The sequence below is a fragment of the Sander lucioperca genome, chromosome 9 (genome assembly GCF_008315115.2).
Source record: "Sander lucioperca isolate FBNREF2018 chromosome 9, SLUC_FBN_1.2, whole genome shotgun sequence".
In the NCBI taxonomy this organism is placed as follows: domain Eukaryota; kingdom Metazoa; phylum Chordata; class Actinopteri; order Perciformes; family Percidae; genus Sander; species Sander lucioperca.
Window position 1 is genome coordinate 15607410 of NC_050181.1, and position 27169 is coordinate 15634578.

General features: G+C 40.1%; 1 protein-coding gene across 2 annotated transcripts in view; it reads left to right on the forward strand.

The window, feature by feature from the left end:
- Positions 1-24872, forward strand: part of snap25a (synaptosome associated protein 25a) — a 54461-nt gene extending 29589 nt beyond the window's left edge. Inside the window, exons 4-8 of one of the 2 annotated variants that reach the window (XM_036005688.1) lie at positions 4804-4852; positions 9164-9281; positions 16381-16500; positions 20305-20449; positions 23245-24872. In XM_036005688.1, coding sequence (XP_035861581.1) covers positions 4804-4852; positions 9164-9281; positions 16381-16500; positions 20305-20449; positions 23245-23313 — 501 coding nt within the window. In that variant the 3' untranslated portion in view covers positions 23314-24872. Of the gene's footprint in view, positions 1-4803; positions 4853-9163; positions 9282-9514; positions 9633-16380; positions 16501-20304; positions 20450-23244 lie in introns of both variants that reach the window. The other variant, XM_031295464.2, reaches the window with a different exon arrangement.
- The last annotated feature ends 2297 nt before the right edge of the window (positions 24873-27169 follow it).

Consider the following 27169-nt stretch of genomic DNA (forward strand, 5'->3'; position numbering starts at 1 on the left):
TGGCTCTGCAGAATAGTCTCAGAAAGGAACTTGTTTTGGTTATTTTACCCTGCAAAAGAAAACATCACACACATTAAATCTTCAATAAATCTTCATTAAAGTTAACTTCATTAAATGAAGTTAACTGTTCACACAATACAGTAAAGTAAGCTATTTAAATTAGCTGGATACATGGTTAGACGTAATTTGCTATTACCAGTGTATCGCTGTGTGTCCACAGCAAATCCAACCCAATCGGTCCCAAAACGTCCCAGTTAGAAAGTAAATGCCGTAAACATATTCTTTGTGAATCTTTACAATCATTCCCCGAACGAACCAAGCTGGCCTGCCTTGTTGCACGATCCAATCCAGTTTCTTCAAAACTTTCCATTTTCATGGACAGATATGAGAATGGTATCAATCTTTTATATTATCTCTCGCCAAAAAGGGGAATGCGTCTTTCCCTGAATGAGAAATATTCCTTGAATATCTTTCCTGCTAGGTAAAAAAAAGACATCACAGGTATGTTAAAATTTAATTAAAACTGACTGACAGACAGACAAACTACTTCCGGGTCAGGTAACCTCATTGATTTCTACATTTTGCTTAAAGGTGCAATAGGTAAGACTTATAAAACTATTTTTCTGTCATATTTGCTGAAACTGAACCTATGTTCGAGTAGAACTACATGAAGCAGGTAATTAAAAAAGAAAATCAGCCTGTAGTGCAATTTGCAAAAATCCACCGCTCCCTGTTCAGATGCACCAATCAGGGCCAGGGGTGGTGTCTAACTGCGTGTCAGTCACTGCTCGTGCACACACATTCATTCTCCCTTGTGGGGGGAGGGGCTTAGGAGACAGTTTTGGGCTTTTAGCGGAAAGGGAGGAGGGACTGAGAAGTTGTCGATGTTCAAATTTTTTGGCTAAGTCCTGGATCTTCGCAATCCTACCTACGGCACCTTTAAACAGACACAGGATTTCTCTGTTCTAAGTGCTTGCATCCATTAGTCTTGTCAGGCAGGTCTGAGTGAACCATGAGTCAATCGAGTGACCACGAGAATACAAAATGAATTAATGTCAGAGAGACAGAGGATACACACACACTAACACACACACACACACACACACACACACACACGGACTCCGTAGATTTTTCTTATTTGCCCATGTAACATTCATGCCAATAAATAATGCTGGGAGTGAAAGACAAGGAGAAAGAGGAACAGAAACGCTGAGAGCGACGCGCCAACAAGCAGACAGCAGAGATGGAGGCAAGGGGGAAATAACAGGGAGACAGTGTGGACAGCTGGGGGGGGGGGGTGGGCGTCTGACAAGCTCTCGGTGCAGATCTCAAGGTCACATTGATCATCCGTCGACATATCTCACCCACAGCCCCACCCTGCCTCTGTGCTGCAGGCCGGGAGATTGCTTCTATATGCGGTTATTACCATATACAGTATATCTATTAGGGCTGTCAATCGATTTACGTTTTTAATCGTGATTAACTAGTTAACTCGCGAGTAATCCCAAATGAATAGCACTTTTTTTGGAGACTACTCCAGTGGTAACTCAATTCACATAGACAGCACAATGCAAAAAAAAAAAATGTAGTCTTGTGGAGAGAACCATCTGAAAGGGCTTTGAAACTCAACTTGCCATTCTAAAGACCCTTTTCTTTATCCATTTCTGCTCAAGGAGCTTTGTTTCTGCTAGCCATTCACTTCCGTTCATGGATGTATTCGAAGACCCGTTACGACCCGCTCCCATTCCGCCGTCACGTCTCTGCTGCAGGCAGCCCCGCTGTTAATTCGTTAATATATATATATATATATATATATCACTGTCGGATGAAACCGGTGTTTTTCAGAAAATGAATAAAGGCTGATTTGAAAACATTTTATTGAGCTTAGACTTAGTTATATGAAATTGCCTCATCGTATAAATATTTGTAAAACCCACAGACAGACGTCAGAAGGGTGACCAATAGCATTGATTTATGAAATGTGTATTACTATGTATTACCCTACTTCCTAGACAACATTCGGTGTCAGTTTTGTGACGATAAAGTATTTTCTGAATAAATAGTCTATATAGTTACTAAATAGTTTTTTTTCTTCCAATCAGTGCACACCCTGAGGATGCTTTTGAGTCAGTTAGAATCCTTTATGATGCAACTAAATCTTTAACCTGTAACTGTGATCTATCACATACAATCTAATTATGATTTCTAATCCATAATTTGACGTACACAAAAGTCTTGCAAATTTGCAACCTACTGTGTGTGCCAAAATGTATGTATCTATCCACCTGATTTGAATGAGGAATCTGCACTGAACCACCCCCAGTCCTGTATGGGATCATGGTTGATTATTCCTTGCTAGATTCCCTCGGGACATATTTCAACTACTTTGGGATTTCTCTTGGACTAAGGCTTGCTGAATTACAGAATAATTTATACACCAGAGTTTCCTTATTGGTCCCTGCTCGCCTCTCAGACATCAATATGGCTTTCCTCCCAAACTGCTTATGAGGCAGGGGGGGATGAGTGTAATTGCATTCGTGCATTCAAGTGTGTGTGTGTGTGTGTGTGTGTACTCTGACACACCATAATCTTATTTATACCTATCAGGCCGAACCAGGTGCCTCATCTTAGTGTGGCGGTGCTGCATTTCTAAGAAGCAGAGAGGGAGTATGAGAGTTGCGTATATGCAAGTGTCGCCTATCCTCCGCCTCCTCGCACACTTTCTAACAGCTTCAAAACCTGTAGCCAACCCAGTCTATCAGTGACTAATAGCTTTACTGTTGCACTCATGCAGGTTCAGCTGTTCAGCTGGCTCACAGTCGGGAAGAATTTAAAATGAAAATGTGAAGGATGAAAGAAGAAAATAGAAGAAAACAGTCTTACTTACAGGTTCAACACATGAACAAGTTTGTATAATATTGTACGAAAACCTATGCACAACAATTTGTATGATATCCTACGACGGGGGTTTTCAAAGTGTTTGAAGCCAAGGACCCATTAACTGAAAGAGAGATGAGCAGGGACCCCCTACTACATATGTAGTATAAAAAGAAGTTAAACTGGGCCTACAATAACGTGTAGGACAGCTTAAAGCCTTTATACAAACCCTTTTTTTGTGCAAAAAATACTAAGCAATTTAAATAATAATTGTTGGCATGATTTTATAAATCATGTTTAAATATTAAACATACATGTGGCTCAGTGAATCTTTAGGGTTAACTGTATCTGTGGATGGCTATCTTAGTGACTACCTTACCTATAGGCCAGTTAGACTATCATCAATGGGTTTTTTTTCACAAATAGGCTCATAAATATTTGCCTATAATATGTTGGATTCACGCTAAGACATTTTCATTTTTGAAAAACTTAATTCAATAATTTGATGGGCCCTCTGCAGTAACTCTGAGGACCCTGGGGGTCCCGGACCCTCTGTTGAAGATCTTGACCGCCAGTCAGTCACATGACAGTGAAGTTTAGCAGTCTTTACAGTTAAATTAAAAGCCAAGAAAAGGTGACTGTGAGCTGGTAACGGTCTTTTCAGGGGCCGTTGCAATTATAGTTTAGCAATAAAGGTGACTGTCACAAAAGGTGACTGTCACAAAAGGTGACGACAAATAAGTTATGGGTTAAGGGTTATGGGGTTAGGGTTACTCCTGGGATGTTGTGTTTTCCTGCTAACTTCTTCCGAAAAAACGAACTCCGCTCCCCTGCTTGAAAGCCCTGTATTTTACGAACCATCCGTCCACCCTGACCTACTCCATAAGCAGACAGCACTCTTACACAGTGGCAGTCATTGTGGTGCATAGAGCAATAAATACAGGGAATACATATGAATTACAGTGCATTGCTTTTCATAGCTAGATGTAAAAATGGTTCATGAGAACAGCCTGACAGGTTACAAGCAATTCTAATGCGCAGTCTAAAGGTCTACAGCTGCTGAATCTTAGACAGGAGAGGTAGTTATTAAATAATTGTGGCATTTATACCAGGAAATCAAATGACAAGGTTCCCATTTTAATGAGAACACTTCTTTTGCTACATGCTGACGTTGGGAGGAGCAAACTATTCTAATTTGTTGTTTTAAGAGAAAGGAAAAAAAATTATCCCAGGGTATCATAATGTTAACTTAGTCGCTGGTGGGCTTTACACAAAACATGGTGACTTATATCTTCATGTGTATGATTTATACAGTAAGACATCACATGTACCGTTAAAATCTTTAAAACATGTGGGTCTCATGTCGCAGTTTTATAATTCTTTACCTCTACTTTTATTTAAATATGTGTGCTGTTGGAATAGTTCAACATTTTGTACATCATTTGCTTTCTTGCCAGGAGTTAACCAGGAAACTATTATTGGTCTTCTCATCTAACTCTTTACAAGAAAGCAAGCAAGTGTGTTTTCCAAAATGTCAAACTGATCCCTTAATCATGTCATAATTAACCTTCGTTTAAAGGCATGCAGATAAAGCTTTAGCTTCTGTCCCTTATGCTAGCTGAGAGTTTAACAGTCTTTAGTTATTGTGTTTTACTACATCATAAGAATCCAGTATCAAAGAATGCAAAAATAATGCGAAAGATCAGTGAAGAAATCAATAGTTTTCCAAGTTGCACAAAAAAAAAAAAAAAGTTTCTGGTGGAAAAGGAAAAGGTGGGGAACAGGGAAATTGTTTATGGTTTATGGTATGGTATATGTTTCAGTAGCCACTGATTCCCTAAGCTGTCGTAGCCTCATTACTGACTTCTGTTTCACTGTGTCTGTCCTCCCTCCTTCCCTTTCTATCTGGCTGTTTTCGGGGAATAGAGCAAAGATGCTGGCATCAGGACTTTGGTTATGTTGGACGAGCAGGGAGGTAAGTCTGCAGATGGCGGGTTTAGTCACAACATAGAGGTGTTAATAACTGAGTTATTCACATTCAACAAAGCTCATATATTGAATCTGTATTTGTAAAAAGTAATAGATTATGATTACATTCACATAGTAGCAGCACCACAAGGGACATTATTATTCATGAATAGTAATGTTGGTGTTAAATTTATAGTATCAAAACACTTGTGAATGGATTGATTGTTTCATATGCAGTTGCTTGTTTTCATTTAAATGCATTTCCAAACTAATTAATTTTTTCCTGATTTGTTTAAAGTAATATTTTCTGATTTGGGTTTTGATTTAACGCATGGTTTATTTGATTGCTCAAGGGTGCCAATGGTTTATCTTTGGGGAAATTGTCTTTCTTTCAGCTTCCTTTAACTTTTGTTTCCTTTGGCTAACACTTTTCTTTTTGGTTTGCCTAATTGCTTTTGATTTGCCAGCAGCTTTCTTTAGTTTCATTAGCCAGCAACAGCGAGAGACAGCAAAGGAAATCTTGAAAGTGCCAAAACATTAACAGAGGAATACTTAATGCCAGCCACTGCAGTGCCAAAACCCTACAGCTCAACATCAAGATAATGTATTTATTGTACAGAATCCAGTTGGGTGAACATGTTTGTCCCTGTGGCAACCAATGGCAGATTGACTTCTGGGCTGTTCTTAGATCTGTTTGTGTTATAATCTTCAGAACTACTAAAGAAAAACTTGTTGGATATTAAAATGCAGTAATGTAGGTGTCACAGACTTAGTAACATTGAATTGAATTTCAACATACATTTACATATTACCACATCAGCTAATACCCTTAATGAAAATAAGTGGCAGAAGATATGCTATTGGTTCTGCTCAAAGGCCATTTGTTAAAGGTTAATTCAAAAAATCTTCAAAATTGGTCCAGTATTAAGCGAGAATGCTGTAACCGGCCTCCGCGAACTGGGCTGCAATGTAATCCTATTGGGAAAATGTGCATCGTCAATTTCCGTCTACTAAAAGTGCTTCTGACAGTCTCAGATTATTATTCTAAGTCACAGACAACATTTTGGAGAGAATCTCTACAGAGATAGACCTTTTTCTTAAAGAGTAAGATCATTTTTGTTTAACCAAAAACAGCTCCAAAATCACCGTCGCCAATCTCACCAGACTCCATTTAAATAAACAATACTTCTAGCGTGTATAGAGCCAGCATATTTCCACATGTAAATGGGTGAATTAAGGGATTAGTTCAACCAAACCAGAGTGGTGATTGCTGGAACCAAGACTGCTTTTGATAGTTTTTTTTGTTTCTATCGACTTTGAATGAAGTGTATTTTACGATGATAACATTACTGTTTATTTAAATAAAGTCTGGTGGGTTTTGCGATAGCGATTTCCGAGCTGTTTCATGTTAAACAAAAAGGATCTTACTCTTTAACAAAAAGGTCAACATCTGTAGGGATCCTTTCCATAATGTTGTCAGACACTTGCAATAGTCTGAGCCTGTCAGTGGCAAAACAAGCACTTTTAGTAGACGTAAATTGAAGGTGCTCAATTGCCCAATAACCTACATTGTAGCTTGTCTTTCACTGGCGACTGCAGCGGTCTTGCTTAATACTGAACCGGTTTTAAAGACCGTTGTTCCCATCAGTTACTTAGACACATAAATATAGGAAAAAAGGTTGAAAAAAAATGGAGTTACCCTTTAAATATATACAGTTTGGCCAACCTGTCTTTTCCTGTAAACACTACTGGAAGCCAAAATGCCCAAATGTGTGAGAACAGCTAAACAGGTCCTGCCACCCTGCTAACAGTCCAGAGTTTAAAAATACAAGAGGTGGATAAGAAAAAACGATCGATTTAGCTGGTAATGACAAAATATTCAATCACTTCTCTATCAACCCATATACAGCTTTGTACAATCCCTGGTTACATGCAGTTTGTTAACGAGCAAGCCAACAAGCCACAGTAAATAACATGGTTTAAAGCAGTGCTGTGGTCAAGACCGCCTTTGTCGAGTCCAAGACATGTCCATCAAAACCGAGTCAAGTCCAAGTCCAATGAGGTTGGAGTCCAAGTCAAGACCGAGTCAAAATGAGAGACAGTCGAGCCCAAGACAGAATCCTCTTCAAGACCACTTACTTACCTGTTCATAATTTATGGGATGCAGAGACATTATATTGTCTTTATTAGGATGATCCCTATGCATGATTATTTGTAATGATCAAAAAGCAAGTGCAAGTATAGGGTCAAATAAGGCCATATTAATTACTTTAAGTAGAGCAATTTCACTTCAGTCACATACAGCTGAAGTGCAGCTTCACATATAAGATGTTGCGTTATTTTATTCTGGTGTAAAAAGAACTTTCTGGGCTGCCAATGGAAAATGTAACAAACAACACAGGTGTCACTATAACTTGACATGTTCCCATTTTTTAACGTATTACTCGTCCTGAAGAATTGATAGTACAACGTACATTGTGTCTGTGGCCAAATGAAAATGATTGATGCCTCCGCGTGTGTGTGCTGCGCAGAGGCTTATGACGCAGTCAGGCATATACAAGGCGACCAATGTCAATCCCTGTTCTAGATGGATTTTCCATTAAACCAATTCCCGTTTTCTGAACAATCATTTGTTTTAAAGGAGGAAGTTACTTTAGAAAAAAAAGCATATTTTGCTGGACTCGGTCGAAACCAAGAATATTTGGCGAGACCAATGACCAAGTCTGAGTGCAAATACCAGCGAGTCCAAGACAATAGAAAAACGTCTTGTACTACAGCACTGATATAAAGAGTTTATCACAGTTAAAAGTGGCAGTGTAAAACTATGAAAAGCTACCTTGTGCTTCACTTGGCTCTAGCGAGGACATGGAACTTCAGCTTTCCCATTGGCTGGAAGGCATGTAAACCAATTCACCAATCCTGTAAGGGAGAGCCGTAATTGCACCAACACGCTTGTTCAATCAGGGGGATGAAAGCTGTAGCCCTCCTCCGACCATCCATTGATCCCTTCATTCCTAGTGTCCACATTATTTTGCACCCACAGGATCACCCCTGCAAAACCATTTGCAACAGCTGACTGGACACACAGGAAGCTGTAAGCCTGAGCTGACCTCTGACCCTGCGTTATTGACTTTTTGCAGGCAGAAGAGCCTGCAGCTCTATGGCACTTGATTCATGAGACAGTTATAAAAGGGTGTAGAGGTTTTCTAAAAATAATTTTTTCTTCAAAATGTAATCTTTAATGAGTGCTGCATGCTCAACTTCATTACCCAACTACACCCTAACACACACTCAACATGGATCCTTTCTTGGTTGAATATATTTACATAAATGCATGCCAACAAGGGATTTTACAAATCTGTAAAAGTCAATTAACTACTTTTTGAATCAGCTACATATTTAACTGTGCCTCACCTCACACTCTGCTTGCACCATAATCACAATCAGGATGGAAAATTCTTTGGGCTGTAGAACAGTCACCAGTGCAAAAACTGAATCTAATGACACTCAAAATTCTTACCTTGAACGTTTGCAAAGGCAGACAAAGCAACAGAGGCAGTTTTCAGTTGAATGAGCCACTTCATTTTAGTTATTCCAATGTGGCAGCAACATGTAACAATGTAATTCACCAAAACTGGTGATGGAAAGAACTTTGAGTAGCCTCTTAAAAAAAAAAAAAGGTATGTTCCCCATGATCATGCCTTGATCCACAGCCCATCAGAGCCATTCATCTTAAATGACATGTCAGTGTTGCATGATGCTGGCCCCAAATTAAACAGCTCTCAAGTGAGATTTATTTGCATTGATCTGATGAAATTATAAAATAATTGCTCCGAACAGGACCAAGGACTGAATCGCTTGGTCTCTGACTTTAACACTTAATGTGTCACATGGAACAATTAAGGGAATGGTTTGACATTTTGGGAAATACGGTACATTTGTGCTCCTGCGCAAAGTTAGATGACAAGATTGACACCTAAAAGTGGTATCAATTTTCTCATATAACACTCGGCTAAAATGAGACTGAGCACACTTCCCAAAATGTCAAAATATTCATCTAACGTCAATTTTAAAAAGATTTCAACCGAATTTTCCAAGTACACTGAGAAATAGTATTCACTGTCATTATTTGATTTTTGTGTGCTTTTTATACATTTCTCTGGCCCAAAATTCTGTATTTTATCCCACCAAATCATAGAAATTTAGTTCAGCGTTAGTCGTCACCTTGACACACGCACATACACACATCATAACTCATATTACTGTCAACCAGTCAATGAAATTCATTCCACTACTGTCATCCCTTTGTCCTGACCAGAGCAACTCGATCGTGTTGAAGATGGCATGAACCATATCAACCAAGACATGAAGGAAGCCGAGAAAAATTTAAAAGAGATAGGGAAATGCTGTGGGCTTTTCATATGTCCATGTAACAAGTAGGTACTGACAGTGTGCCCCAAAGGTTCTCTACATATGTGGTGGCGTCCAGTTTTTCCTCTTTTCTTTTTTGTTTTACTTTCTTTCGTCACAGTGAGTGTCTGAAGTTGTTGTCTTCTCTCCTTTGTCCTCTCTTTATCTCTCTCTCTCTCTCTTCCTCTCCTCTTCCTCCCTCCCTCTCTCTCTTCTCGTGCTTCGTTCTGTGGGGGATAAATGACTTGTGTTTAATCAGAGCAACTGGAGCGCATCGAGGAGGGAATGGACCAAATCAATAAGGACATGAAGGATGCAGAAAAGAATTTGAACGATCTAGGGAAATTCTGTGGTCTTTGCTCCTGTCCATGTAACAAGTAGGTGCTGCTTGCCTGCCTGCCTGCCTGCCATTGAAAAAAAAAAAAAAAGAATAAATATCTGAGAAATCAAAAATCTAATCGAGGTAGAAGTGACATCACGATGGACATCAGCCAATAGTCCGCTCTGCTCCGTCTCCAAATAAACTCTTGACTCTGGCCCTTTCACATCCATACGAGGTGGACACTGGAGGCCATTATGTGCTTTCAAACACGTTCTCTCTCCCACACACACACACACACACACACACACACACACACACACACACAGACAACACACAGTACACTTGAAGTCGAACTGAAATTTGATTTCTCCACTTCTTCTGTCAGGAAAGACTACGATCATCTGCGACTGATTTTCCATTTTTCAAAAGAGGATAAAACATTTTTCGTCTAGGCTTCAAGCCATTTTAGGGATGACATGCTGTTAGTCAACATAGTGTTGGTCGTGTGCCATTAGTGATTTAAGATGCCTGTCCCTTTACAACATTCGACATTTGTGAGGACCCATCATGCTGTTAAGTTTGTATTCTGCTTGCAAAGTGAAAGCTAGCAAGCTAGGCTAACTAGCTCCCTCGGAAAGTGCAAAATAGCCTAGTTAGCGTAGCTTAAGTTTGTATTCCGCTTGCAAAATAAAAGCTAACTAGCTCCCTCTCGGAAAGTGGAAGATAGCCTTGTTAGCGTAGCTTGCTAATGCTAGCGCTGATTCCCACTAGACTACTTTTTGTTCACTTGCTGAATCATCAGCAGTTTGTACACATTCAGTGTCTGTCTTGCATTATAGAAAGGAGGGGGCTAGCTAATGTTAGCTGGATCTTTTTTTTATGGTTACAAATGTGGCAAATGACTAGTCGGCCAGAACTCACAGCAATTGGTAGTCCTGTAAGCTCAGCGCTCCATATGTTACCCAGTTATTCAAATCATAGTCTGGCTCAATGGATGTACATTGCCGGGATAAAGCGTAGGAGACACGCCAGATGTTCCGCCCCTCTCGCTATCTCCGTTATCAGGGCTTAGCATTGCTCAGGACGGTTGTGATTGGTGCAAAGAAACACTAACAAGCCAGAGCGTTATTTCCCCCTATCCCAGAATAGATAGGCGGTATAGCCAGACCTTACCGCAGCGCCGACACAGCCTGGCCATCGCAACAGCTCCAGTATTGCACCAATCGGATTAGCAGTACTGACATTGTCAGTCGGAAACAAACATTTATGACCCCTGGAGAACACTAATGTACTATGTGTATATATAAAGTGATTTCTGAGCAAACGTGAATTTAAATTTCAGTTCGACTTGAATAAAAATTGAGACAATACGCAGACACATACTGTAGATAATTGCGGGCACATGCAGCAGCCTTGTGTTCTTCTTATGTCTCCCCTGGATTGGCCTCAAGACATACAGTATCCCAGTATTCACAGCTCCACGACTGGCAAGCATCCCATAATCAGTCTGGGCCATCGCTACGGATACTTCCAAATTACAAACTGTCATGAGCCATGTAACCACCATGCCCTAATTCACTTCTTTCTTTGCTGCTGGTGGGGCGCAGTCGAACCAGACGTGCAAATAGACTGGGGGACACCCAAATCCTATAAAGCCAAGCTCAAAAAGCCCAGTCCTCCACATAAACTCTTCTCCACTCAGCCTAAGCCAATGGTTCATCAATAAGTGCCTCTCTTAACACCCTTCTACCAAGAGCCCTTCTCCAAGTACCCCATTCTCTAAGCTTCCACTTCTCCAAACACCTGTATAATGGGAGTCATCTACATGCAGGTGTAGCCATTGTAGAAGTCTCACTTGTAACAGTTGATCTGATTCCTTCTGAAGAGGAATTTCTTTTAGTGGTAATTAGGGATGTAACAATGCATTGTGAATCGGTTAAAAATCGATATAAATGTGTAAAGATTACAACCAGTCAAGATTTTTTTTAAAAATGGCCTAGGGCGTAACCTACTTTTGATTTCACTTGTTTGACTTCAGACGTCACTACATCTTTATAGTTTATTTATTTGAAGAGATTTGTTTAGGTATTTATTTAGTTATTTCGATGTGGGGTTTGTTTCAAAAAAGTAGATTTAAAATTTGGAATCAAATCAAATCGTGCGTTGAGTGTATTGTTACATCGCTAGTGGTAATGCAAAGTGATGGGAAGAGTGGACTTCTACAATGATATCACTGTAGCTGTTGGCCTTCCCAACTGTAAAAAAAAAAAAATTCTATAAGATTTATCTAAAAGAGCAGGGCTGGGGCTCCCAAAGCATCTTGGCACTCAGATCATTTTTAATGTGTTGACTCCAGCTGGGAATTCAGTGATCTTGGTCCCAAAATGCCTTTGGTCAGCCTGGTCCAGGACTGTTTGACACTTCTCCTCATCTGCATGATCTCTACCACCACCGCACCGCTCTAACATCCAGTAGATCCTCACTTCTTTGCAGGCGACAAGTACTTTTTTTTGTTTCCCTCTGAGCCCCCCCCCTCCCCCCACCACCATTTTTGAACCACCAAGTGCCAAAGATATGGAATGACTGACGAGCATGACCCTTTTGAATGCTCATGCATGCATGACAATGCAACTCATAACAGCAATGCTACACATGATGATGCTAAGATCGTGATATCAACAATGAAGGTGATGTTGATGATGTTGATGGTGATGATTTACAGATCTGTTTATGTTTTATTTAGCAGAGTAGTGCAAAGCCTGTGGGCTTTTTCTGGTAACCTGGGAGTGAATAGCAGATAGATAGAAAGGATTAATTTGTCTAATTTTGAAAAATGTCAAAATCTCTGGGAAGAAAAAAACGAGAGAAGAAAACTGATTGAGTTTAAAACATTTCCAAAAAGGGATTTTCTATTTGTACACAGCAACAGTGTTGAAAACTCTGGCAAAATATCCAGGCTATATCTACACTACCACGTTTTTATTTATGCCTCGCGTCCACACTACTCCGGCATTTCTGAGCCCCTAAAACAGAGACATTTGGAAACACTTTTGCCCCCATTTTGGTTTGAAAACCCCAGGAGTCGTTGTAGTTTGGACGGGCACAAACAGAGACCTTTGGAAACAACGACGCCCGTCATTCAATCTTATCGGTTATGAAGGCGTACATACCTTTCGGTAACAGTTCCACCTCGTTGTCGGTCTAAGCAAATAAGCCCCTGGTCTTACTTTTCACCATCGTTGTTCTTTCCCCAAAGTATTTTCTGTATTTTCACTTTATACATCCATGATTTTCAACCGCAGAGTAACATCAGACAATCTGCTTCCTGTTAACAACGGTACGTGCTTGGCCACTGTATACGAATGGTCATGTGATATGCATTGCCAGACGTGTTAATATGAATGAAGATTAGTTTTTCTACGGAGCTAAAATTGTTGTGTTGACGGAGATCCTTTTGTCTCAGAACGCTGCTTAAAAATGAAAATGTAGCAGTGTAGATGTAGCCTCAAGCAATACTTTTATATAATTTGCAACTGAAAAAAGTTGTATGCCACTTTCAGGATTACAGCCAAAATGCGTGATTCTGTAGATTGGACTGAATCCAAATTAAGTGCAAAAAAGCAGGGCAATATATAGGCTATGTTAATTTCAGACCTTCTTAAATTAGAAAAGAAAGAAAAGAATGGTTAAAAACGGAAGAGAAAAGAAGAAATGCTACGTGACAAATTTGTCATTGGTAGAAGGAAGGCAGAGAACACAAACAGTGACAGTATGACACATTCAAAGCAAAGGAGCAAAACAGAAGGGGGCTGGAAACTGGGTTAGCACACATGCGCAGTGAGATGTTTTCAGGGATGGAGTCATGTTTGATGTGTAAATGAATACATCGTGTCACTGCGCATGTTCTTTGTGGTGTCCATGTCTTTACACGGCTGCGCGTGGCTGGCGTCTGGTTCTGCTGCAGTTTCTCTGCAGTGCCACCTCTCCTGCAGAGCACTGTGCTAAAGAAGCCTTTATCCAGGCTTTATCCTGTTCAACATTACTGTTTGCTAAGCTCCCTCTCCCGCAGGGAACTCGCTCACATGTAGGTCAGCCATATCAGAGAGTGGCATGATAGCCTGCTGGGAAGGCAGCTCCAACTGAATGCAACCATAAATGGATGCTAGAAAGACATAAAAACAGACATATTTATTTTGGATTTCTTTCAGATTGAATTCATATACGCTGGGATATTTTTTTTTAATCCCTTCAGCATGCTGACTGTCTATCAGAGTTAGGTGGTTTTTTTGTGTTGTTTTCTGGTACTTACCGTAATGCCCTTTGGATTCTGGCTGTCTTCATGCCTCTGTTTTATTGGTGGATATAGCTCAACTTGCAGGTCACTCGGGGAATAAATTAGATAGAATGAGTTCAGTTTTAGCACTGGATCCGCAATCCTCATATGATCTAATCAGATCATTTCAGTTCAATCACAGCAAAGCTGATTAGAGAAGTGCATTATATCCATTATGAGACTGCGACGAAGCAAATTGCAAAGGAAACGGAACTGGATATGAAATGAAAGAAAAGTGATGGGAGAGGAGTGGAGAAGAGATACAAGAGTATGTACAATAATAAGGAATGAAGGAAGCTTAAAAGAAATAGGTACAACAAGAAAGGACTCAGACAAGGGTAGCATGTGTTTATAGCACACTGGTGTGTGTCAGCGGGGACAGGGGGGGCTAAGCCAAGCCTCGCCTCAGTCCATTTCTATTATTAAAAGCAGTGTAGGAGGCTGAGCCATCGCCATCCCTGATACAGAGAGTGCATCCAGACAGCACTCCAAGGTTATACAGAACTGAGCAACTGATGCTGCAATTCAAGCAAAGAAATGTCAGAGTAGTGTTGAATAGCTGATGAAAACACATGTATGGATATGAGATTAATTTCTCAGGAGAGAGAGAGAGAGAGAGAGAGAGAGAGAGAGAGGTAAAAAAGTGTTTAGGCTTTAAATTCTGGAGATGCAAATTATGTTAAAACCATAAAAAATGAACCCTGTATCTGTTACCTTCCCCTCTATTTTCTGACTCTTCTGTGTCAAAACAGAGGCCGAATCGGACAGTTGGACAGGGAGAGTGAGGCAACATTTACAAAGCCATGCAGCCGAGCTGTGATTGCATATCGTGTTAGCACAGCTGTATTTGTCGTACACTTTCTACACTCAGACACAGATTACAATGGGAGGTGTTAGTGTCATCCTTATCACTCTCTTCAGTCCTCTGCCTCAACGCTACGTGACAACTCTGGACCTGGAATTATAAAAACATAAAAATAAATAAAATAAGCGAGGGTGGGGGTGTTACAGTAGGCCTAGGATTAGTTAACCATGGTGTTATTCTCTGTTGACTCCCTCCAGTTTCTTGTTTTGTTTCATTTTGTCGTTTGGCAGTTTTGTTCTTCGCATTACTCGTCGTCCCTCCTAACCATGTTCTGACAGTCCTGTACACTCTGTGTTGTGTGTCTGCCAAAAGCTCGTCTCTTCTCTGTTTTCTGTCACACTGGGACATTTAACTGTGGGAGTTGGGTGGGGGTGGGGGGGGGGGGGGGCAACAACACAGAAGTGCCAGTAGGATGGTTTAAAAATAAAATTGAATTCAAAAGGGAAAGGAAAAGGGTATTGTCAAACACTGACTATGTTTACATGCAAATATTATTCCGTTATTTTGTCCTTTTCAGAAAAAGACAATACTCCGACTAAGCTGTTTAGCTGGCTAATTGAAATGAATATTCCACAAATATTCCCCTTTACATGCAGCCGTGCAAAAGGGCGGACTGGTTATACCGTGCGAACACAGCCTCCCTCTTTCATTCCTTTAACTAGGTTCTTGACGGCGTTGCGATGTTTGCACGTGGCCATAAACCTGCTGATACCCAAGTCTTTCATAATGTTTAAAAGTAGGTGTGTGTTTCTTCTTCCGACCAGAGATGTGGGCTTTTCTTTTGGGCGTACATCTCTTGTACTTTACCGCAGCCGTGCAAACTGCTGGCTGGTTGGTTTGTGTCCAACAACCACAGCAACACACAGAGCTGACCGTACGCCGTAAACAGGCAGGTGGCTGTAAACTGTCACAAACTGTGTTTTTACCACAGTATATTCTGAACGAGCTGTATACATGTCCAAAGAATGCTTCTAAAACACAAAAAACATGAATAATAATTTATGTCTTAATTGTAAAATGCTAAATTTAGAAAAGGGCCTTATTCGGACTACCTAAATGAAATAGGCTGTTTACATGACCTGTATCAAATTCGGCATATTGTCATATTCAGGATAATAGCGCAACATTATTGTGCATGTAAACGTACTCACTGAGTCATCTTACATGTTGAAGTTATTGAAATGCATGCTTAGATACACAAAACACACAGATGTGACTTGTGCTTGATTCTGAACAGTATGTTTTATACTCACAAGAATTAACATCACACACATTACTATTGTGTAACAACAGAATGAGCCTGTACCTACCAAACCAAATCTACCAACCAGTCTGTGCCTGCTATGCTTTGCTTGACTTAGTCTAGTCCCTACCATATATTTATGTGCTGGATGCATGAAACCAAATAACACCTTTTTGTCAGCTGATCACACTACATACTGATATATATATGTACATATATATATGTTGTACCTCAAGTCAAAGGCTCTCTATGCAGATTTGACTAATGGGAAGCCAGCCTGGTTGAGGTAAATGATGAATCTGTTCAGTTAAACTGTTGAGTAACTGTTCTTCCTCGCCCTCCTCTTCGCTGCCGGCGGCCAGGATGAAGAGCGGAGCCAGCAAGGCCTGGGGGAACAACCAAGATGGAGTGGTGGCCAGCCAGCCCGCCCGCGTGGTGGACGAGCGTGAACAGATGGCCATCAGCGGAGGCTTCATCCGCCGGTAAGAGGGGAGCTTGAGGTTTAAGATGGAGATCCAAGTATGAGGATGAAGAAAGAGGTGTAGGTATGCATATCAGAGGAATATGAGTGCCCATGTGGAGGTGGTGCAGACATTTTGGGTTTTAAGAGAACCAGGAAGGGACCCACACAAAGTAGAAAGATGGGAAAATATGCTTATTGGCTTTCTTGCAAAGATTGATACCACTCTCATGTCTGTATGGTAGATGTGAAGCTACAGCCAGGAAACCATTAGCTTAGCTTAGCATAAAGACTTGTGTATTGGCAGTTTCTAACCTTATTCACCTATGATTATGGTATACTGTCTTATATTAGGCCTATACTGCGTAAAACCTTTTTCAGCCTTCAGCTTCCCAGCCAATGTTATCAAAGGCCAAGTTGTTGAATTCATTCTGGTTGATTCTCAGGAGACAGAGACAGAAAGAGACTGTGACAGAAAGAGACACTGTGTGGTTAAGGACACCTGCCAAGGGTGAAAATATGTATAGACTAAGCACCTTCATCTAAACGTTCATCTCTTTCCAGCCTGACAAGCCCGCGGGATCAGCATTTGCAAATGTGTAAGCTGCTTATGGCAATAAAGCTCCGAAAAGACAGATGTTCTCTGTGAATTCATGTTTTGTATTTTTTTTCAGCTAAAAGGAAAGTTTCCACAAAACTTGAATCAGGAGGAAACAATCCACTTACCATAAAGATTTTTTTTGGTCCTCATTACAAAGTTACAACGTAACCTGTCTGTTTAATCCGTACAAAAACTAAAGTGTGAAAAACAACAGTTGCTGCTCCCTGCCAAGAAAATGTCCAACACATAACACCCTGTAAACCCACAACTTGTGGTTTTTACACAGATTAAACAAACAAGATAGAAACTGTTAATTAGTGAGCGTTAGAGGTGCTAGCAGTTTCCTGTTGTTTCCAGTCTTTTATTCAAGCTAAGATTGCTCTCCTGGCTCCAGCTACATATTGACCAGACAGACATGAGAGTGGTATCAAACTTCTGATTTAACACTTTGCAAAGAAGCAAATATGTGTATTTTCTGAAATGTGGAGATTTTTTGGTTTAGTGTTAAAAAAAAAAAAAAACTTAATCAGTTTGAGTTTTAACTGCCAACTGAACCCATTTAAATTGTTTGAATTGGTTATCAGTGGTAGGCCACCAATTTTATACATCAGATTATCTATGATGTATATCAGTTTAATGTTTTCTGTGGCTCTAGAGGGGCTTCCTAAAGTCTGAGAGAATAGAATACTAAATAACCCCTAATAATGTTATTTGGCTTATCTCAGTTTGGGACTGGACAATATGATTTTTTATCCAGAAAACCTGCGTTATTAATTGAAATTGTAGAGTAGCCTAATCACCCACATCTTTAAAAGATGTGGGTGATTACTACACTTGGAGATTACATTCTGGGAGTTTGAGAATTTAGCATCTTCCAAACCTGACCCAAACTAGAGGACAAAAAAGTCAGGCTATTCTCTTTTGAGCCATGCTCGTGGCTTAAAGGTGCTCTAAGCGATGTCACGCGTTTTTTAGGCTACAACATTTTTTGTCGCATACAGCAAACATCTCCTCACTATCCGCTAGCTGCCTGTCCCCTGAACACACTCTGTAGACAGCCCAGGCTCCACAAACACCAACAAAAACAAACTGTGCCAACCTGCACCACGAAACATAACAAACAGTCTTCCAGCGTTCCAGCCAATAACTGACAAGAAGGATTTGGGGGTGGGGTTGGGGGGTTAGTGCGCCGAAGCACGGAAGGGAGGGGGAGGGAACGGGATGAGGAGGAGAGGGGGAGCTAGCCTCGTTTTGTTTGAAAATACTTTGAACGTCAACAAGAAGTGCCGTCACCCAACATCACTTAGAGCACCTTTAATGGATGGCAAATGTCGGTCTGTGTTTCATCAGACTCAGGCTTTTTGTGCTTTATCTTAGCTGGCTAGCACGCTAATAAGATGGAGAACATCATACCGTCTTCACATCTACATGTTAGCATGCTGACGGTAGCATTTAGCTCAACGCACTGCTGTGCCTTACAGTGCTGCTAGCATGGCTGGAGACTCTTGTTTAAACCTTGCAAGTCACCCAAGTTGGGAATACACCTTTAAACCAATTTCCAGTAAAACACTCCCTGCAAACTACAGCTAAGAAATATAGTGCGTTCCATTTACCTCGGAACTCGGACAAGCTGCTGCAGGTGCTGTGGAGACTTCACCGCCGCTGCTTAAGAAGCAACTAGCACTTGTGCTTGTCCACATTTCACCTCATCCACACCTCCATTCCTTATACTTAAAGTTTGGACCCACGATTGCAGTGTTTTTGAACCATTCATTATATACCTCTACTTACTATCTTGTTACATCTCTTAACTAATTATGGATGTGTGCGCACTCTGTTCATGAACGTAGCGATGTAGCAAGCTGATATCGAAAAAAAATATTACACTTAAACAAACACTTATTTGTAGTATTTGCATAGTATTATGTTTTTTTATTTATTTATTTCATTATTTTTTTTTAAATATATCAGAGATTCCATCCACGTGCCACTAGATGGAGCTCGCGTACCACAGTTTTAGAACCACTGTTCGATGTCAGGGATCGTCAACAGGGTGTCCGGGTCCCCTAGGGGGTCCTCAGAGTCGATACAGGGGGGCCTCCAAATTATTGTTAAGTCTTAACATGAATCCAACATATTATCAGCAAATATAAATCCTCACTGCTTACTGGCCGATAGGTAAGGTAGTCACTAAGGCCAACCACAGATACAGTTATCCCTAAAGCTTCACTGTGCCACATGTATGTTTAACATTAAAACATGATTTATAAAATCATGCAGACAATTATTATTTTAATAGCTTACTATTCTATGCAAAAAAGGTATGCATAAAGTATTTAGGCTGTCTTAGCAATTATTGTAGGCACAGTTTAAAATGCCACTTCATTTTATACAATACATGTAGTAGGGGGTCCCTGATCCGTCTCTCTTTCAGTTAAGGGATCCTTGGCTTAAAAAACGCTGAAGACCCGTGTTCTATATCATTTAAACATCTAACCCTAAAGTCTAGCTCTTTTTAGGGAAATTAAGCAAACTTAAAAATATACATATAATTGATGTTTTGTGAATTTGTTGTCTAAATTGAATTTGAGATCATAGTTTTATTTGCACACACCACTGCTAGTAATAGAAGTTAGTGTCATACAGTATAGTCTATTTCAGACACATACCCATATTGAATTTCTGTAATGTGTAAATATACTGTGTATATATATATATATTTTTTAAATTTTTTTTCTCAATCTATATTTCTTCCAGTGAACACAATGGTGTTTGGAGGTTATATTGCTCTGTAAATTGAATTGGACCAGTGCTGGAAATCAGGCGATATTATATTTAATACTCTGTAGTATCAAAATGTGCTGCATGCTGTGTATCCCGTTCCAAATTTTGTAACAAATGTTAATCTTAATTGGTCATTTTAAATTGCAAATTAAGATAGACGTCATTAAAAATAGATATATGTAATTTGAGCGTTAATTAATCAAAACAAAAAGTATGGAATGCAGCAGTGAAATACAAAATACACTGCTGTGCACAGGATCCTCCCTAGTGTCCAGATGCCTGGTCTGAGTTCAGACAAGTAAAGGGTCAGAGGTGAAATATGGATTTAAGGCACAGCCAGCGCCTTCCTGAACCTGGCCAATAGGGCAATATGTGCTGGGGGTGGCCTGGTGTTTATGCAGACATCACCGTATTAAAATCTGCCCTTGTGTGTGTGTTTAGAGTAACAGATGATGCCCGGGAAAATGAGATGGACGAGAATCTGGAGCAGGTGGGCGGCATCATCGGTAACCTGCGCCACATGGCCCTGGACATGGGCAACGAGATCGACACCCAGAACCGCCAGATCGACAGGGTCATGGAGAAGGTACGGCACACGGGAAGATCTAGATTTTTAAACAGCATTTTATCTTATTTCTGTCAGGTCCATTAAAGTCAAGAACAACGCAAACAATAAAAATGCTTTAGGAAATTTTATTGAATAAATTACGAATTAAATTTGACGGTGTGGCTCTGTTCAGAGGAGTCCCCTGACCTTTAATGAGCACCATGAAAAAGCAGAGAGTCAGACAGCAGCAGCATTAGGGGACGTTCACACAGTTTAAGACTGGGGGAGCTAAACTATTCCCCCATATGAACGGAGCGGCAACGATGACATAGAAGCCTATGCCACGTTACACACGACAAGGTGGAGCTGGGGAGGAGGTGGGTTGCATAGATGCGAGCAGCAAGCAGTTAGGAACAAACTAAAGCAGCTTTATGTAGGGCGCCCTGTTTGGGTGTAACCATTTAGGAGCGAGGGGAGTTGACCAGCTGAAGCAACCGATCTGATGCAGATCAGCTGATGTGACCGTTTGTTGGCTAATACCGGTTAGCGGCGTCTTGACTACTTGGCCTGCCAGAACTGACGCTGGACGCTCAATTTATTATAGGGTTATATTCATTTTTTGTACATTATACTGTAGCTTTATTTAAGGCAAGGCAGCTTTATTTGTTTAGCACATTTCAGCAACAAGGCAATTCAAAGTGCTTTACACAAAAAATTAAAGAGCAGTTAGAAAAATAGAATAGAAAATAGAAAAACAGAAATAGAAAAGGACAGGTATAAAATCAGAAGTCAGGAAGGGGTTTATTGCCACAATAAGTAACCCTTGTGTGGAATTTGCCTCGGTGAATGGTGCATACATAAACAAACAAACATATTAAACACTATGAAATAAACAATAAACACGGAAACAAATATATACATACAAACTAACTGGCTGAATAGGTTGAGTGCAGAATGGCAAGCCAACCCCCTCTTCTGACAGGGTGGAAAGATTTCAACATCACGCTGAATCAAATTTGGAAATAGCGTCAAAGCAAGAACACAAACATTTCTTTTTATTTATTTATGTCAGGTCTCTTTAACACTCATACAATTTAGGAAATGTAGAGTGCAGGACTGCTCGGATTTTTCATTCACGTGTTTCCCAGTATCTCCAACATCTACCCAATATCTTTGATAGTTTGACCATCAAAAAACAAAGATGTTTGACTTTTTCAACATTTGATTTGTTCTGGTCAGTTATTTATTATACGTGCTGTTTCAAAGCTCTCTCAGCACTGCCAGATTGCAATTCTTGTAAAGATATAATGAATGTATGAACCCTTTATTAACTTGTAGGCCTAAAAGTTGTCAAATTTAAATGAAGTTAGCAAAAGTATACTGTATAGTGTAAATAGTTTATCATGACCTCAATGTCGTCAATGGTAGCTACAGCCCAGCATCACGTGTCAGTGTGTTGACATGCACAGCAGTAACCAGGGTATAGTCTTACCCTGGTCGGAAAAAAAGGCTTTTTCTTCCGGTTGACTTTTGTCCAAATCACAATAACGTGGAACGCGGGGAGAACAAGGACAACCTTTCATATCTTCTTGATGGTACTTGCTATGGCGAAGTCCTCAGTGGGTTTAAAGGTTTAAAGCCTGTGTTGTTGCTGTTGTTTTTGGCGCTGTTGCTTCCAACTGTTTCCTTCTATATCTGGGTCAAAAACCACGGCAGTGGAGTGGGGAGGAGCAGTTATAACCTATGAAGCATGCGCAGACATAACGTAACCAGATGTTACCCTGGTTAAGGTGTATGCATGCATAAATACACCGGTTACTAAAGGAGTTATCTAGGTCTGTTAACCGGGGTATGAGAACTCCGATTTTAGCTGGGGTAAGGTGTTTACATGGTGTTTAAAAAAACGGGTTATTGCCTTAACCCGAATATAATCAGGTTTTTAAACTGCATGTGATGGACTGACAGTGTTTTTTTCCAAGCCAGAGTACTGAATACTGTACTTTAGCTTAAAGGCGCTGACACACCAACCCGTTTATCGGCCGTCGGACAGTCTGGCGAGGTCGGTGACTCGAGTCTGTTCGGTGTGTTCCGTGCTGTCGTCAGTCGAAGGAGCCATCGGCGTTCATTTTGGCCGATTTGACTTGTTGAATCCACCAGTGGGCAGTCGGACTCAATGACCAATCTGACTGGTGGAGTGCTAGCCCTTGACTACGAATCAGTGCATGAGAAAACCGGAGCTGACAACGCCAGTATCTTCTTATTACTAGCCATCGTATTTTCTTCCGTTCAGCTTCTGTTCAGATTAGCGCCGCCTGCTGTTATGGAGACGTATTACGTGTTGTGCACGCGCAGAATGTACGCTCAAGTCTGCGTCGCTTTGGTGTGTTCCGAGGCACGAGCCGACTGATCAGTCCAACTACCTTTTCTGCCGATGGTCGGCCGTCGGGTTGTGTGTCAGAGCCTTAAAACACACCTGTCAAACTCAAGGCCCCGTGGGCCAAATCCGGCCATCGCAAATTTTGATCTCGCCCACTTATCAGTTTCCACAATACAATACAATACATTTTAGCCCGTCTGAATTTTCGGCAAACCAAAAAGACAGGAAACTGTTTTCAAACTGCAATTTACAGACTTTGAGACTCATAAATTCCCAAACAGCCAGTGAGCTTGCGTATTCAAACTGTGAGACGGTAGTGGTGTGGCTGTGTGGTAGCCTACTTATATTTTTCCCAGTGTGGCCCCTTTGACGAAATTGAGTTTGACACCCCTGGCTGCCAATACAAGCAAACTGATGTTGTTATCTTCCTTCTTTGTCCCTTTTTCCTTCCACCCAGGCTGATTCCAACAAGACCAGGATTGACGAGGCCAACCAGCGCGCCACAAAGATGCTGGGCAGTGGCTAAACGCCGTGCGCCCGGAGCGCGATGGTCCCGGCGTCCCGTGCCGCACATCTACAGGCGCTGACATGCTTTCATCATGGTATTGACCTTCTAGGTTTGCACACATGCACATATCACCTCCCCTCCCCCATTGTAAATGTTGTTCTGTGTGTCGTCTGTCGAGCTTTTTCAAGATGATTGTCCTCGTAAAAAGATGATTTCTTATACTCCGTATATCATTCTTTCCAAAGGTTGTATATAGTGCTGACTTGATGGCTCTCTAGCTCACCTGTGAAGTTTTTAATTCTCTTTATCAGAATATATATATATATATATATATCATATATTATCATATATCATATATCATATATCATATATAATATATAATATATATATATATATATATAAAAGTACACTGCTCTGGATGACAAGTATATAATAGGAATGCTATACAAGTTGTTTGTTTTTATTCTTTTTCCTTTTCAGTATCTCAGTATCGTCTTAGTAAAACTGTGTCATCCATTTAGGCTACTGTCATGCTCCTCATTTTGGTGTTGTCAGGACAAAAAGGGAGAAGACTGATGGTAAAAAAGGGACGGTGCAGATGGACGGGATATTGCAAAGAGCACTTACAATCAAAAGGCAGTCGTTGGTACATTTTCCTTCATCGCAATCATACTGAGTTCTTGTTTAGACAATGTGCAACTAGACTCTCCGTAGCTGTATTAGACATTGCATTCCTAGTGATGTGACTTGTGCGTTCTCTGCATGACAAATGGTAGATTTTAGTCTTATAAATAAAACCTGTCTGAAAAATATATATAAAAAATGATAACATGGCAGTAGCAAATTGACAAAAAACGCATGCTCAGTATTAGGACACAGTTGATCGTTCCATACTCCTGCAAGTTTGCAATAGTGCCACTCTTTTTGTCTCGATATATTTACCGACTGTGACCATCTCGTTGTACAAAATGCAAAAAGGGATCAAAAAAGTGAGATAAGAATGAAAACAATGTGAGGACTTGGGGTTGTAATGCAACAAAATAAAACAATGACCTGTTTTCTAAATGATTATGCAGTTCAGTGATGAAGATGTTGATTATGTGCTGAAAGATGAGGACTGGTTGTGTACTGTAACATAGGTTTTGGATGCTCTGAAAAAGATAAAAATAAACATTTGCAATGTAAAGCAAAGACGCATATTTCTGAGAGACCTTACTTTTATAAGAAGACTGTATCTGTAAGTTTATTCTCCCCCGTGTGGTTTGTTATTGGTAAAAAAAATAATGATAATATTGAATAACAATAGCTATACTCTGAAACAAAAAATACATACAAAAGGTTTTTTGTTTTTGTTTTGTTGCTTCTGTACTTAGAGCTATGCACACCAAATCGCCAAAATGTGGAGTAGTTAGATTAAGGTAATTAAAATACCTAGACCTGAATGACACAATAGGTTGAACCGTGAGATTGATGTCCTCAACGCATGTAATATTAAAGACCCCTCTCTGTATCCTGTCAGTGTGTGAAGTGGTGGACATTTTGTAGCTAGCTGAATTGATTAAAAGTAATAAACCCTAGTCGCACGCGTGTCTGTCTTTATTGCTCCTGTGAATCGAGAGTCTCTCTCTCTCTAAGGTCCAGGGGGATATTTACAGAGATTGCCACTCAGGCTATGCATTTGTGCATGTAAATTAAGACTGATGGAGCAGACAGTCCACCCTAATGTCAATTTTTGTCCCTAACTGCTCGAAACAAGCATCCTCTTTAGGCATAGAGCAGTCCAGACATATTACTAAACAAATCAGGATTAATACACTGACAGTGTACAAGATATAAGATTTACATACGCTGTGTGCTAGAGTATTACTTTGGAAGAAAGAAATAACTACTGTAAAACTTCTCACTGTAAATTTACAGTGATATACTGGCAGCAGCTTCGCCAGTAAACTGCTGTTTATTTACAGTAAGCATACCGTTTTTTAAACTGTATGGTATTTTACTATAAATTAACAGTTTCTTACCATATTATTTGAATTTGCAGTAATATACTGGCTGCAGTGTAGTTCCTGCCTTTTCCTTTATTTTCCCAAGATGTATTGGTATTAACAGTAAATACCTGTAATCTGTAACATTCGCAGATAGTGCTGTAATATTATTATTTAATCCCAGAATGCATTGCCATTTACAGTATGATCCTGAAAAACATTAAAACAGTAAGACACTGAGATTTTAGCCGTAAATCATTTTACATCAAATGTTTACAGTGTAAGATTCATAAATAAATAAATAAATAAATACAAATAATAAAATATTCTCTGAAATGTTTTTGTTTTTTTCATAACTTTGTTGTGTACCAACCAAAACAGGCTAATACAACCTTTTCACTTATCTGTGGTACAAAAAGACTGAGCGAATATGCAAAAATACATAATTTGACAAACATGCAAGCACAAAGAAAAAACAAATTAACTTTAATTAATTTAATTACATTCCTTATAAACCATTCTCTGAAATGTGGAGAATCTAGCTAATAAACATGAGGCCATTTAACATAATGCTTGAAGCCACTGAAAACTTGGTTTCAAATGTTAAAGGTGCTGTAGGTAGGACTGCGAAGATCCAGGACCAAAAATTTGAACATCGACAACTTCTCAGTCCCTCCGCCCTGTCCACTAAAGCCCAAAACTGTCTCCTAAGCCCCTCCCCCCACAAGGGAGAATTAATGCGTGTGCATGAGTAGTGATTGACACGCAGTTAGACACCCCCCCTGGCCCTGATTGGTGCATCTGAACAGGGAGTGATATATTTTTGCAAATCGCACTACAGGCTGTAGGTGGTGCTAGGGGAGCCAGATTTTATTTTAAATGACCTGCTTCATGTAGTTCTACTGGAAGATAGGGTCAGTTTCAGCAAATATGACAGAAAGTTAGTTTTATTAGGCTTACCTACTGCACCTTTAAAGTATTTAAACATGTTATATACATGACTAAATAAGAAACACTCTATAAGGGGAAGAACACTTACACATCTTACATATTTATTAAGAGTTTAACACTCGGACACTTCTTCAGGACTGTGTGACTGTGCTTTGATCGGATTTGATTCTATGAACCCAAAAATAAAAGTGTAAAAAATGACTTGAGTTGTGGTTTTAGTGTGTTTCAGTGACTGTGGTCTTGTATCTAGCAAAAATAAGCAATAGCTTTCATTCTTCCTAGGAGCATACATGTGTCCACCAAATTCTATCAGTTCAGTTAGTATATTTTAACATATCTGTTGGTCACAGACAAACAAACACAACAAAACACAGACGGACATGGATGGATGGACAGAAGGACCAAGGAACAGAATGATGGACAGAGCAGATAACTAAACTCTGCTCACTGCTGAAGGTAAAAACTGTTTCTCTGGATATAAAAAAAAAAACTACAATTCTAGAGTGGGAATCATTGTAATAATGGCGCAAGCTAACACACTCACATGTCTCCATGGGGAAGAAGTATGGATCAATAAAAGAAGACCTTGCTTTCTGTTTTGTAATCTCACCCCGACAACTAGGAACAAGACAGTATTGTCACACTTTTAATGCTCAGAGCAAGGTACACAAGACAAAGGTTAGTTTGTAATATGCACACCAATAGTAAGTTGCTCTCTCTCTCTCTTTATACCTTGGCTTGGCCCTCCCCTTCTGGTCAGGATGGTTTCTTTCAGTTAGTGTTTTGCATGGCTTTGTACTCAAGACAAAACCAGAGGTTAGGATCTTCTGAAGACATCCAGGCAGGAAAAACTCATTTCACATACGTGAAGAACGTTCAGGAGACCGTGATGACTTGCAAAGAAGCATTTAATGGACACTCATGAGGCAGTACAGTTT